Raw genomic sequence first — 14,070 nt, 5'->3', positions numbered from 1 at the left:
ATGTTCATGGTCAGCATCCGGGTTTGTGATTAATTTCTCTCCTGTCACATATCTCAAAGTTCATAAGATGATTAGCTAAAGTTTCAGACAGAAACATGTAGTTTGTTATTACGATGTCCCTGAATGTCAGGGGAAGCTGTGATTTGGCTGCGGTGGCCTTAAATACTTGTTCTGCTGTAACAAGCTTGTAGGTGCACTGGAGGGTGTTCATTTTGTCATGTGCCTTGGAGTTTCGGACAGCTTCACCATTGGTTCCCATGTCCTTTATGTTATAATCCCCTGTCAAAAGAACTTCATGTGAAGTGTATTTCAAAAGTATCAACTCTGGACTGTTACAAAGATCCTCTGTTGCATGCAGTTTCATAGTTTTCTGCATGTTACGATAGCAGTTGATCAGAAACAGGGCGGTCTTTCTGTGACCGGTGCTTAGCCGTGAGACTGATGTCACTTGCAGGGCCTAAGAATGCTGGGCATGGATTTGGTCCTGCCATTTGTGTGCTGAAGATTGAGTGGTCTCCCGTCGGTCGGCCAAATAGGCTAGGATTTATTGCAGAAGTGAACCTTATTCTTTGCTTCAAACTGCGCTATGTTTTGGTCAAAAAGGACCCTCCTGAGGCCCTTCAGGTTCTTTCAACTAGAGCGAATGCTGCTCAGAGTATTCCCTTTGTGGACATCTTCCAAGCAGCTCTAGGGGCATCCATCTATACTCTCATCAGCCACTAGTAATTGATCCTCCGGTCCGCGTCAAGGCATCCTGGTGTAAACTCTACTCCTCAGAATCAGTTCCTTTAAGGTCACAGCTTTGGGATCGACTCAAAAGGTGAGGAATCTGCAGTTGGAAGTATTGATCAGCAGAATAAGTTACATTCCTCCGGTAACGTTATTTCTGCTGGATACTCTATCAAACCTCAGATTTCTTGCTGCCCGTCTTTAAGACCTGTCAGCTCTTGGCATGGTTTCCCTTGTCGTTTTGCTTCTGACCTCATCTTTTTGATCCTGAGCTGGTTTGAGTTTTTTGCTGGCTTCTGTACTCCTGGGCACTTTACCACAGCTGACCAGTGCTAAAGTGCAAGTGTTCCCCATGTAAATTGTATTGGTGATTGGTTTCTCCATGGTTGGCATATTTGATTTACTAGTAAGTCCCTAGTACAGTGCACAGTTTGTGCTCAGGGCCTGTAAATCAAAAGCTACTAGTGGGCCTGCAGCACTGGTTGTGCCACCCACAGGAGTAGTCCTGTAAACATGTCCCAGACCTGCCACTGCAGTGTCTGTGTGTGCAGTTTTAAACTGCCATGTCGACCATTGCACTTGCCAGATCTAAACCCTCCTTTTTACTGCATGTATGTCACCCCTTAAGTAGACCCAAGGCAGCCGCATGGGCAGGGTGTAGTGTATATAAAAGGTAGAACATGTTTCTGGGATGTGTTTTACATGTCCTGATAGTGAAATACTGCTAAAATAAGTTTTCACTATTGCAAGGCCTATCTCTCCAATAGCTTAACATAAGGATTGCCTTGAAATATCTTGGAAATGTAGTTTCCCTATTGGGAGCAGATGGCGATTTGGAGTTTGGGGTCTCTGAACTCACAATTTAAAAATACATCTTTTCTTGAAGTTGGTTTTTGAACTGTAAGTTTGAAAATGCTACTTTTAGAAAGTGGGCATTTTTCTTGCTTAACCATTGTTTACCTCTGCTCATGGAATACACGTCTTGGTCAGGATAACAGTTGTGCTGTTTGTGAGTTCACTCTAGTCAGTCATACAAAGGGAGCTGAGCTGTGCCCTGCATATCCTGATGGCCCATCACCAGGCTGATGGGTCTTCCTGAGCTAGAGACACTAGCACCTGAATAGAGCTGTGCCTGTCCTCACGCAATGCAGTCTCCAACTCCCTAGAGTGTCTATGGGGCCAAGGAAAGGTAGGGTCTTGTGCACTTCAAAGACTTCTCTTTGAAGTTTGCCTACTTCAAAGACAGAAAGGAGTATAAATACTGGACATCTGACACCACGTAGTTAGAATCCTTCTGGACTGAAGAAAGTCTTCCGGGAAGAAGAGCTGGATGCTGTAGGAGGGACTGCCCCTCTGCCTGTTGCTTCTGTTGATGGCCTGCTCCTTCTGTCCTAGGAGTGAATGGACTAGACTTGGCTTTTCTACATCCTGCTTCCAAAGGTTCTGAGCTTGCCTCCTATTAAGAAGTCTCAGGGACATCAAGGACTTCATCTGCCCGTGTCTGGGCTCTTCTGCTCAGAGTCCTGACTTGTCAAGTAGTGCCAGTGCCAGTCTTTATGCCCTTGGAAGTGTAAGCTGGTGATCTGAAGAAGAAAACATGTGCAACTACGTGCCAGAAGAATCAACGCAGCGCCTGTCTTAGTGCCTGCCCCGCAGCTGGAGAATCAATGCAGCGAACAGAGACCATGTATCTGGAAATTGAAACCCTGCCTTTATTGCTAGGAAACAATTGAGGCATTACCTCCCCTGCACAATAAGGAACCGACGCATCGCTTTGCTTTTCCTGTGCCTCACCTCCTCTTTGGCCCACATCGTCTTTGTCTTTTTGACGCATCCCAGGTCCTTTATGCTAAAGAGACACATCCTTTGATTTCTATGGATTGCTTAAATTTTTAAAAAGTGATATCTTGACTTGTGTATGTTGAATGTTTGTCGTTTTGGTCTTGTTTTTCTAAACTTTGGAGAATCCTTTTGTAGTGTTTTTACTACGTTACTCGGTGTGGGTGGGTGTGTGGATGGATGGGTGTGTGTGTGTGCACACAAATATCTTAGACAGTGCCTCTAACCGAAGCGTGGCTGCTTGTGCCAAGCTACCAAGGGAGTGAGCAGGTGTTATCTTAGCTGTGTCACTCACTTACCCTGAGTATAGTGAGTGTCCCTACTTGAACAGGGTGTGAACACATTTGGGCTTCTATGGATTAAAATGATTGCACAGTAGGTTTGCGCATTGGCAGCTATCAATAAAATTACATAATATAGAGGTACACCCAAAAATGAAAAAATAATAAATGAAACAAAAGTCCAATTCAATTGTCCAATTTTCTATGTTTCTATATTTGCTTTTGTATTTTCATCATTTATGTTTTGATTGTTACAGCTTCAGCCAATGCATTTCATCCACAACAGTGAACTTCTTCAAGGCTTAGCGATGCTTCTACTTCTATATAAAATCAAGTAATGGAAACATACTTGGGCCTTGTGGTCACTGCGTGCTCAGCCAAGGTGCCTGGTCCTTGTGGCCACTGCGAGCTCAGCACAGGTGCTAAGTACTTATGGTCACTGCAAGGTCAGCACAGGTGCTCAGTCCTTGTGGTCAATGCAGGCGCAGCACAGGTGCTCGGTCTTTGTAGTTAATGCAAGCTCAGCCCAGGTGCTAGGACCTTGTGGTCACTGCGAGCTCAGCACAGGTGCTAAGTACTTATGGTCACTGCGAGCTCAGCACAGGTGCTCGGTCCTTGTAGTTAATGCAAGCTCAGCCCAGGTGCTAGGACCTTGTGGTCACTGCGAGCTCAGCACAGGTGCTAAGTACTTATGGTCACTGCAAGCTCAACACAGGTGCTCGATCCTTGTGGTCACTGCGAGCTCAGCACAGGTGCTAAGTACTTATGGTCACTGCAAGCTCAGCACAGGTGCTCGGTCCTTGTAGTTAATGCAAGCTCAGCCCAGGTGCTAGGACCTTGTGGTCACTGCGAGCTCAGCACAGGTGCTAAGTACTTATGGTCACTGCGAGCTCAGCACAGGTGCTCGGTCCTTGTAGTTAATGCAAGCTCAGCCCAGGTGCTAGGACCTTGTGGTCACTGCGAGCTCAGCACAGGTGCTAAGTACTTATGGTCACTGCAAGCTCAGCACAGGTGCTCAGTCCTTGTGGTCACTGCGAGCTCAGCACAGGTGCTAAGTACTTATGGTCACTGCAAGCTCAGCACAGGTGCTCGGTCCTTGTAGTTAATGCAAGCTCAGCCCAGGTGCGAGCACCTTGTGGTCCCTGCGAGCCCAGCACAGGTGCTAAGGCCCTGTGGTCACTGCAAGCTCAGCACAGGTGCTCGGTCCTTGTAGTTAATGCAAGCTCAGCCCAGGTGCGAGCACCTTGTGGTCCCTGCGAGCTCAGCACAGGTGCTAAGTACTTATGGTCACTGCAAGCTCAGCACAGGTGCGAACACCTTGTGGTCCCTGCGAGCCCAGCACAGGTGCTAAGGCCTTGTGATCACTGCAAGCTCCTATGAAGTGTCACACAAAGGAACCTGAAATAAAATGGCCTCTGCACTGACTTTGACCTTTGTCCTCTCTCAGATGAAGGAGTGGGCTGCCCAGAGCCTGGCCAGGGACCTGCTTCTGTACCACGCAGTGGGATGTCACCAGATGCTGCTCAGTGACCTCCAGTCCCAGACCTCCATCACCTCCCTGATGGGGGGCAGAATTGCAGTCTCTACCAATGAGGTAACAATGCTGAAGTTTTACTAGAAATAGTCACAGCTTTAAATATTCCTTTCATTCAAATCATGTATCATCTCTCCTGTTACTAATTGGTTGGATCCTTGCTTTTCACTCTGTTCTAGCTAGGTTCATGCTCTAGAAATACCACGTGTATGAATATGTGCATACGTGATGTGGGGTTTGTGTGTGTTTTAATGTAGGTGTGTATGTAGGTGGATGAAAGAATGAATCAGTGGATGAATGATTGGGTGAATGAGGGCAAGGAAGAATGTTATAGTGCAGGTATGATGACGTTTTGAGTGCCTAAACCTATTCTTGAATTAAGAGGCACTTTGGTTTATACGCCAGGCTCAGTAGCATTGCCCATGCTTGTTTTCTATTTGTAAGTCTCTTATGTGCTGTTTTACACTCAGGGTGGCGAAGTGTATCTGAACAATGAAGCAAAAATCATCAAAAGTGACCTCATCGCCAAAAATGGGGTTATCCATTTCATTGACCGGATGCTGCTGCCATACAACCTCGAGGCGCAGAGCACCCCTCTACAGTTCGCTGAGGTATGTGATACCCTGTAACAGGGGTCATGGCGGGAATGCTGCAGTAAAGCAGCCCGCTTCTGAATCACATGTGACGCTGCTCCTTACAGTGACATGTTACAAGTCCAGAGATGGTGGCTTATCTTTGAATAGGTGCAGTATCACTGCCCTGTGGGTTTCTGCAACATATCATGTTTGATGTTCTTAACACCCATGTAGCACCTTCAGTGAATCACTGGAGCTTCACCACAGCCATGCAGCTGCACCACCGTCTTGGGGCAGCACCTTACTCATGGAGCTGCGCCAAACCGTCCAGCTGCACCACATCCATGCAACTCCTCCAAAGCCAAGCAACCATGCATGGCCATGCAACTGCTCTGAAGCCATGCAACTCCTCCAAAGCCATGCAACTCCTCCAAAGCCAAGCAACCATGCATGGCCATGCAACTGCTCTGAAGCCATGCAATTGCTCCACAGCCATGGAACTCCTCCAAAGCCAAGCAACCATGCATGGCCATGCAACTGCTCTGAAGCCATGCATTTGCTCCACAGCCATGCAACCATGCACATCCATGCAACTGCTCCACCCTCCTATAGCTTCACCACAGCCATGCAGCTGCACCACCGTCTTGGGGCAGCACCTTACTCATGAAGCTGCGCCACAACCCTCCAGCTTCACCACATCCATGCAACTCCTCCAAAGCCAAGCAACCATGCATGGCCATGCAACTGCTCTGAAGCCATGCAACTCCTCCAAAGCCATGCAACTCCTCCAAAGCCAAGCAACCATGCATGGCCATGCAACTGCTCTGAAGCCATGCAATTGCTCCACAGCCATGCAACCATGCACATCCATGCAACTGCTCCACACTCCTATAGTTTCACCACATCCATGCAGCTGCACCACCGTCTTGGAGCTGCGCCTTACTCATGGAGCCGTGCCACAAATATCCAGCTGCACCACATTCATGCAACTACTTCACACTCATAGAGCTGCATCATAGCCAAGCAACTGCTCCGCACTCATACAGCTGCATCACAGCCATGCAGCTTCTCCACACTCATGCAGCTGCATCACAGCAAATCAACTGTTCCATACTCAGACAGCTGTTCCACACTCATACAGCTGCATCACAGCCGCGCAACTGCTCCACACTCATACAGCCGCATCACAGCCATGCAGCTGCTCCACATTCATGCAGCTGCATCACAGCCAAGCAAATGCTCCACACCCATACAGCTGCATCACAGCCAATCAACTGTTCCACACTCATACAGATGCTTCACACTCATACAGCTGCATCACAGCCATGCAACTGCTCCACTCATTCAGCTGCATCACAGCCAAGCAAATGCTCCACACTCATAAAGCTGCATCACAGCCAAGCAAATGCTCCACACTCATAAAGCTGCATCACAGCCAAGCAAATGCGCCACACTCATACAGCTGCATCACAGCCAATCAACTGTTCCACACTCATAAAGCTGTTCCACACTCATACAGCTGCTCCACACTCATACAGCTGCATCACAGCCACGCAGCTGCTCCACACTCATACAGCTACATCACAGCCATGCAGCTGTACCACATTCATGCAGCTGCATTGCACTCCTGCAGCTGCACCACACTTACATAGCTGCACCACACTCATGCAGAACACTTCTACCTCCCCCAGGCCTCCTTTTTAAGGGCTCCGTTCCCTCCCTATAGGCCTTTCTCATCAAAGCTCTTTTACCTCCTCTGGCCTCCATCATTAGAGCTCTTCTCTAATGCTGCCTCCCCCAGACACCCTTCATCAGAGCTCTTCTCTCTACCCCAGGCCTTCCTCATAAGAGCACTGTTACCCCCCCCAGACGCCCCTCATCAGATCACCGCTACCTCCATAGGACACCCTCATTATAGCACTACTACCTACCTCATGCCTCCATCATCGGAGCACTATTGCCTCCTTCACGGCTCCATCTTCTAAGCACTGCTGCCTTCCACATACCTCCATCATCAGTGCACTGCTACCTCTCCCAGTCACACCTCATCATAGTTCTGCTCTCTCCCTGTGGCCTCCCTCATCAGAGCTCTGCTACCTCCCCGTGGCCTCCCTCATCAGAGTCCTGCTTCCTCCCCTGGCGTCCATCACCAGAGCACTGCTTCCTTCTCAGGCGGTCATCATCAGAGCACTGCCTCCTACCTCAGGCCTCCATCATCGAAGCACTGCTACCTCCCCCAGGCCACACTCATTAGAGCACTGCTACCTCCCGAAGGCCATTCTCATTAGAGCACTGCTATCTCCCACATGCCTTCAACATCAGAGCACTGCTACCTCTCTCAGACACCCCTCATCAGACCTCTTCTCTCTTGCCCATGTCTTCCTCATCCGAGCATGCTACCTCCCCCTGGCCTCCCTCATCAGAGTCCTGCTTCCTCCTCTGGTGTCCCTCATCAGAGCACTGCTTCGTCCCTCAGGTTTCCATCATTAGCGCAATGCTTTCTCCCCAGTCCTCCATCATCAGAGCACTGCTACCTCCCCTGTCTCCATCATCAGAGCACTGCTTTCTCCCCAGTCTTTAATCATTAGAGCACTACTTCCTCCCTTGGCCTCCATCATCAGAGCACTGCTACCTCCTCAGGCCTCCATCAACAGCGCAATGCTTCCTCCCCAGTCGTCCGTTAGCACTGCTTCCTACCCAGGCCTCCATCATCAGAGCCCTGCTACCTCCCCTGTCTCCATCATCAGAGCACTGCTTTCTCCCCAGTCTTTAATCATTAGAGCACTACTTCCTCCCTTGGCCTCCATCATCAGAGCACTGCTACCTCCTCAGGCCTCCATCAACAGCGCAATGCTTCCTCCCCAGTCGTCCGTTAGCATTGCTTCCTACCCAGGCCTCCATCATCAGCGCACTGCTTCCTCCCCAGGCCTCCATCATCAGCGCACTGCTTCCTCCTCAGGTCTCCCTTATCAGAGCACTGCTTTCTCCAAAGGCCTCCATCATCAGAGCACAGCGACCTCCTCGGGCCTCCATCATCCAGCGCACTGCTTCCTCCCCAGTCCTCCATCATCAGAAAACTTCTACCTCTCCTCTGCCTCCATCATCAGGGCAGTGCTACCTCTCCCTTGCCTCCCCCATCAGGGGCACTGCTTCCTCCCCAGGCCTCCATCATCAGCACTGTGTGGTATCCTCGTTTCTATGCCATGTATTTTCTCCCTGGATATATATGTCCCCTGCTGCTCAGCCAGTGTGACTGTGAGGTGGTAGAATGCTGCTGTGTGTGTGGTTCCGAGTGAGTGTCAGTTGGAATACATGGGTTGAGCAGCAAGGACGCTGCTCCCGGTGGGGCTTTTCTGCCACCTTCATAACATCTCCTACCTGTAACCGGAGACTCCTGCCTTGCGAATAAATCTTATCCTGTTTCACCTACTCTACTGTTAACCTCTCCATTTTCATTTCCTACACACTGCTACCTCCCCCAGGCCTCCCTCATCAGGGCACTGCTCCCTCTCCCTTGCCTCCATCATCAGGGGATTGCTACCTCTCCCTTGCCTCCATCATCACAGCACTGCTACCTCTCCCCTGCCTCCATCATCAGGGCACTGCTACCTTCTTGGGTCTCCCTTATCAGAGCACTGCTTCCTCCACAGGACTCCATCATCAGGACACTGCTACCACTCCCTTGCCTCCCCATCAGAGCACTGCTTCCTCCCCAGTCCTCCATCATCAGAGCACTTCTACCACTCCAAGTCCTCCATCCTCCGAGTACTGTTTCCTCCACAGGCCTCCAGCATCAGAGCACTGCTTCCTCCACAGGCCTCCCTTATCAGAGCACTGCTACCTATCCCCTGCCTCCATCATCAGATCACTGCTACCTCTCCCCTGCCTCCATCTTCAGGGCACTGCTACCTCTCCCCTGCCTCCCCCATCACAGCACTGCTTCTTCCTCAGTCCTTCATCATCAGAGCACTGCTACCACTCCCAGGCCTCCATCATCCGAGTACTGCTTCCTCCACAGGCCTCCAACATCAGAGCACTGCTTCCTCCACAGGCCTCCCTTATCAGAGCACTGCTTCCTCGACAGGCCTCCATCATCAGAGCACTGCTACCTCCCCCTTGCCCCCTTCATCAGAGCATTGCTAGCACTCCCAGGCCTCCATCATCTCATCACTGCTTTCTCCACAGGCCTCCATCATCAGAGCACTGCTACCTCTCCCTTGCCTCCATCATCGGGGCACTGCTGCCTCTCCCTTGCCTCCATCATCGGTTCAGTGCTGCCTCTCCCTTGCCTCCATCATCAGGGCACTGCTGCCTCTCCCTTGCCTCCATCATCAGGGCACTGCTGCCTCTCCCTTGCCTCCATCATCAGGGCACTGCTACCTCTCCCTTGCCTCCATCATCAAGGCGCTTCTACCTCTCCCTTGCCTCCATCATCACAGCACTGCTGCCTCTCCCTTGCCTCCATCATCACAGCACTGCTACATCTCCCTTGCCTCCATCATCAGGGCACTACTGCCTATCTCTTGCCTCCATCATCAGGTCACTGCTGCCTCTCCCTTTCCTCCATCATCAGGGCACTGCTACCTCTCCTTTGCCTCCATCATCAGGGCACTGCTACCTCTCCCTTTCCTCCATCTTCACAGCACTGCTGCCTCTCCCTTGCCTCCATCACCAGGGCACTGCTACCTCTCCCTTGCCTCCATCATCACAGCACTGCTACCTCTCCCTTGCCTCCATCATCAGGACACTGCTGCCTCTCCCTTGCCTCCAGCATCAGGGCACTGCTACCTCTTCCCTGCCTCCATCATCACAGCACTGCTGCCTCTCCCTTGCCTCCATCATCTCAGCATTGCTCCCTCTCCCTTGCCTCCATCATCAGGGCACTGCTGCCTCTCCCCTGCCTCCATCATCAGGGCACTGCTGCCTCTCCCCTGCCTCCAACATCAGGGCACTGCTGCCTCTCCCCTGCCTCCATCATCAGGGCACTGCTGCCTCTCCCTTGCCTCCATCATCAAAGCCCTGCTACCTCTCCATTGCCTCCATCATCAGGGCATTGCTGCCTCTCCCCTGCCTCCATCATCAGGGCATTGCTGCCTCTCCCTTGCCTTCGTTATCAGAGCACTGCTACCTCTCCCTTGCCTCCATCATCACAGCACTGCTGCCTCTTCCCTGCCTCCATCATCAGGGCACTGCTGCCTCTCCCCTGCCTCCATCATCAGGGCACTGCTGCCTCTCCCTTGCCCCCATCATCAGGGCACTGTTGCCTCTCCCCTGCCTCCATCATCAGGGCACTGCTGCCTCTCCCCTGCCTCCATCATCAGGGCACTGCTGCCTCTCCCCTGCCTCCATCATCAGGGCACTGCTGCCTCTCCTTTGCCTCCATTATCAGAGCACTGCTCCCTCTCCCCTGCCTCCATCATCAGGGAACTGCTGCCTCTCCCCTGCCTCCATCATCAGGGCACTGCTGCCTCTCCCCTGCCTCCATCATGAGGGCACTGCTGCCTCTCCTTTGCCTCCATTATCAGAGCACTGCTCCCTCTCCCCTGCCTCCATCATCAGGGCATTGCTGCCTCTCCCTTGCCATCGTTATCAGAGCACTGCCACCTCTCCCTTGCCTCCATCATCAGAGCACTGTTGCCTCTCCCCTGCCTCCATCATCAAGGCACTGCGGCCTCTCCCCTGCCTCCATTATTAGAGCGCTGCTGCCTCTCCCCTGCCTCCATCATCAGGGCACTGCTGCCTCTCCCCTGCCTCCATCATCAGGGCACTGCTGCCTCTCCCTTGCCTTCGTTATCAAAGCACTGCTACCTCTCCCTTGCCTCCATCATCAGAGCACTGCTGCTCTCCCCTGCCTCCATCATCAGGGCACTGCTGCCTCTCCTTTGCCTCCATTATCAGAGCGCTGCTGCCTCTCCCCTGCCTCCATCATCAGAGCACTGCTACCTCCCCGGGCCCAGGTATGAGATACTTGGCTGTACGGAGACCCCTGTAGTGCTGTGATTACTCACAATGTTGTCAGGCGCTCTGGGATGACAGAACCACACTTATCTATTGCTGGGCACAGCATGAACAGTGCACACCGTGTACTGGTGGGTACACTGTGCCCTGCAAGAACAGGCTAGGCAGCTCCTGGCTTCACCAAAGTAGTTACCAGCTGGAGCTGATCACCTCAAGCACTGATGTCTGCTCTTTGCACAACTTCCTAGTTGTAACTCAGCTGTAGTGGTTAGAAGCCCTGGACAGTTCTGTGCACGCTGCAGACATGCACACTGCCTCCTAAAGCGAATAAAGGGTTGTTCTTCCATCCTCCACTCCGTACAGGAAACCGTAAGATCATTTATGGGCCAAAGAATAAAAGATGATGATGTAATGTTTGTAAACCTGTCTCAATTTATATTTCAACAGAAAAACATAACTGAAGCTGCAAGGAACTATGGGTTCAGCATTTTCAGCAGGCTCCTGCAGGTAATCATCAATTTCAGCTGTTTCGATGACTGACCCTTTCAGCTGTATCACTTCCTGTCATTACTGCTAGGCTTTCCCCTGATGCACCATGACTGGCCCTACGAGCTGTATCACTTCCTGTCATTACTGCTAGGCTTTCCCCTGATGCACCATGACTGGCCCTACGAGCTGTATCACTTCCTGTCATTGCTGCTAGGTCTTACTTCAATGCACCATGACTGGCCCTATGAGCTGTATCACTTCCTGTCATTCCTGCTAGGCTTTCCTCCGGTGTATCATGACTGGCCCTGTGAGCTGTATCCCTTCCTGTCATTACTGCTAGGCTTTCCCCCGATGAACCGTGACTGGCCCTATGAGCTGTATCATGTCCTGTCATTGCTGCTATGCTTTCCTCCGATGCACCATGACTGGCCCTTTCAGCTATATCACTTCCTGTCATTGCTGCTAGGCTTTCCTCCGATGCACCATGACTGGCCCTTTCAGCTGTATCGCTTCCTGTCATTGCTGCTATGCTTTCCTCCGATGCACCATGACTGGCCCTTTCAGCTGTATCACTTCCTGTCATTGCTGCTAGGCTTTCCTCCGATGCACCATGACTGGCCCTTTCGGCTGTATCGCTTCCTGTCATTGCTGCTAGGCTTTCCCCCTATGCATCGTGACTGGCCCTATGAGCTGTATCATGTCCTGTCATTGCTGCTAGGCTTTCCTCTGATGTACCGTGACTGGCTCTATGAGCTGTATCACTTCCTGTCATTGCTGCTAGGCTTTCCCCCGATGCACCGTGACTGGCCCTATGAGCTGTATCATGTCCTGTCATTGCTGCTAGGCTTTCCCCCAATGCACCGTGACTGGCCCCATTGAGCTGTATCAATTCCTGTCATTGCTGCTAGACTTTCCTCTGATGCTCCATGACTGGCCCTATGAGCTTTATCACTTCCTGTCATTGCTGCTAGGCTTTCCTCTGATGCACTGTGACTGGCCCTATGAGCTGTATCATACCCTGTTATTGCTGCTAGGCTTTCCTACGATACACTGTGACTGGCCCTATGAGCTGTATCACTTCCTGTCATTGCTGATGGGCTTTCCTCCGATGCACGGTGACTGGCCCTATGAGCTGTATCACTTCCTGTCTTTGCTGATAGGCTTTCCTCCGATGCACCGTGACTGGTTCTATGAGCTGTATCACTTCCTGTCACTGCTGCCAGGCTTTCCCCCGATGCACCTTGACTGGCCCTATGAGCTGTATCACTTCCTGTCATTGCTGCTAGGCTTTCCTCCAATGCACCGTGACTGGCCCTATGAGCTGTATCACTTCCTGTCATTGTTGCTAGGCTTTCCCCCGATGCACCATGACTGGCCCTATGAGCTGTATCCCTTCCTGTCATTGCTGCTAGGCTTTTCTCTGATGCAATAGGTCTGGTCTTGTGAGCTGCATCACTTCCTGCCATTGCTGCTAGGCTTCCTTCAATGTACCATAACTGCCCCTATGAGCTGTATCACTTCCTGTGCTTGCTGCTGGGCTTTCCTCTGATGCATCATAGCTGGCTCTAGGAACTGTACCACTTTCTGTCATTGCTGTTAGGCTTTCCTCTGATGCACCATAACTGACCCTATGAGCTGTATCACTTCCTGTCATTGCTGCTATGTTTTCCTAAGATGCACTATGACTGGCCCTATGAGCTGTATCGCTTCCTGTCATTGCTGCTAGGCTTTCCTCGGATGCAACATGACTGGCCCTGTGAGCTGTATCACTTCCAGTTGTTGCTGCTAGACTTTCCTCCGATATACCATGACAGGCCCTGTGAGCTGTATCACTTCCTGTCATTGCTGATAGACTTTCCTCCGATGTACCATGACTGGCCCTATGAGCTGTGTCACTTCCTGTGCTTGCTGGTAGGCTTTCCTCCGATGCACCATGACTGGTACTAGGAGCTGTACCACTTCCTGTCATTGCTGCTAGGCTTTCCTCCAAGGCACCATGACTGTCCCTATTAGCGGTATCACTCCAAGCCCTTGGGCCTGGACCTTCTTCCACTCCACCATTACTGCCCCATGAACTTCCTTACCTCTGGTTCTTGTTTTCTGATCACGCTCCCTTTCGTTGTGTAATGGATCCACCATTGACACCAGACTAGGTCATCAGGTAAAGAAGTACTCACCTACAAGATACGAGAGCTATATCCAACACTGGCTGGCTCTCTAAATAGTGTACACAAATGATGTAGACTGTGCAGAGAGCCATAGCAAACTCACCTTGGTATCCAGAGACAAAAATAGATCACCTTGTGCTCTATTTGTGTGCTAGTGTGGGCAAGCAGTTAGGCTAATCCAGGAGATGTGCTAAGCATTTGTTTGGACGGTTTCCAGTTTTGGTGGGAGCAGCAGTTGAAAGTCTTGGAGCTGGTGCGCCACAGAGAAGGGCCCAAAAGTAAGACCAGTGGGTCCCCTTGGAATGTAGGGGATTATGGACCCCTACAGCACAGCTGGTTTTCCGATACAGGGACTAGGGCGGCAGGGTGCAGTGCAGATAAGTTAGCCAAGGGTTGTGCGTCAAGGGCTATTGCATGGTTTGGCCACTTGGGGGTGTAGTGCCACCAAACGTGGCACACTTGCAGGGAATGTCCTCACGGTTCATCGGGGGAGTTTG

The 14,070-nt window shown here is 51.3% G+C and overlaps 1 protein-coding gene across 2 annotated transcripts in view; it reads left to right on the top strand.

Moving 5' to 3' along the window:
• The window catches only part of STAB1 (stabilin 1), an 829,863-nt gene that overhangs the window by 564,903 nt on the left and 250,890 nt on the right, over nucleotides 1-14,070 (top strand). For both annotated transcript variants that reach the window (XM_069206091.1, XM_069206090.1), the window contains exons 49-51: nucleotides 4,297-4,443; nucleotides 4,854-4,994; nucleotides 11,364-11,423. In XM_069206091.1, coding sequence (XP_069062192.1) covers nucleotides 4,297-4,443; nucleotides 4,854-4,994; nucleotides 11,364-11,423 — 348 coding nt within the window. The remainder of the gene's footprint in view (nucleotides 1-4,296; nucleotides 4,444-4,853; nucleotides 4,995-11,363; nucleotides 11,424-14,070) is intronic.

Source organism: Pleurodeles waltl, chromosome 9, assembly GCF_031143425.1.
Source record: "Pleurodeles waltl isolate 20211129_DDA chromosome 9, aPleWal1.hap1.20221129, whole genome shotgun sequence".
Classification (NCBI taxonomy): Eukaryota; Metazoa; Chordata; class Amphibia; order Caudata; family Salamandridae; genus Pleurodeles; species Pleurodeles waltl.
The sequence above is the reverse complement of the archived record's forward strand: the minus strand, read 5'-3'. Positions and strand labels throughout refer to the sequence as shown.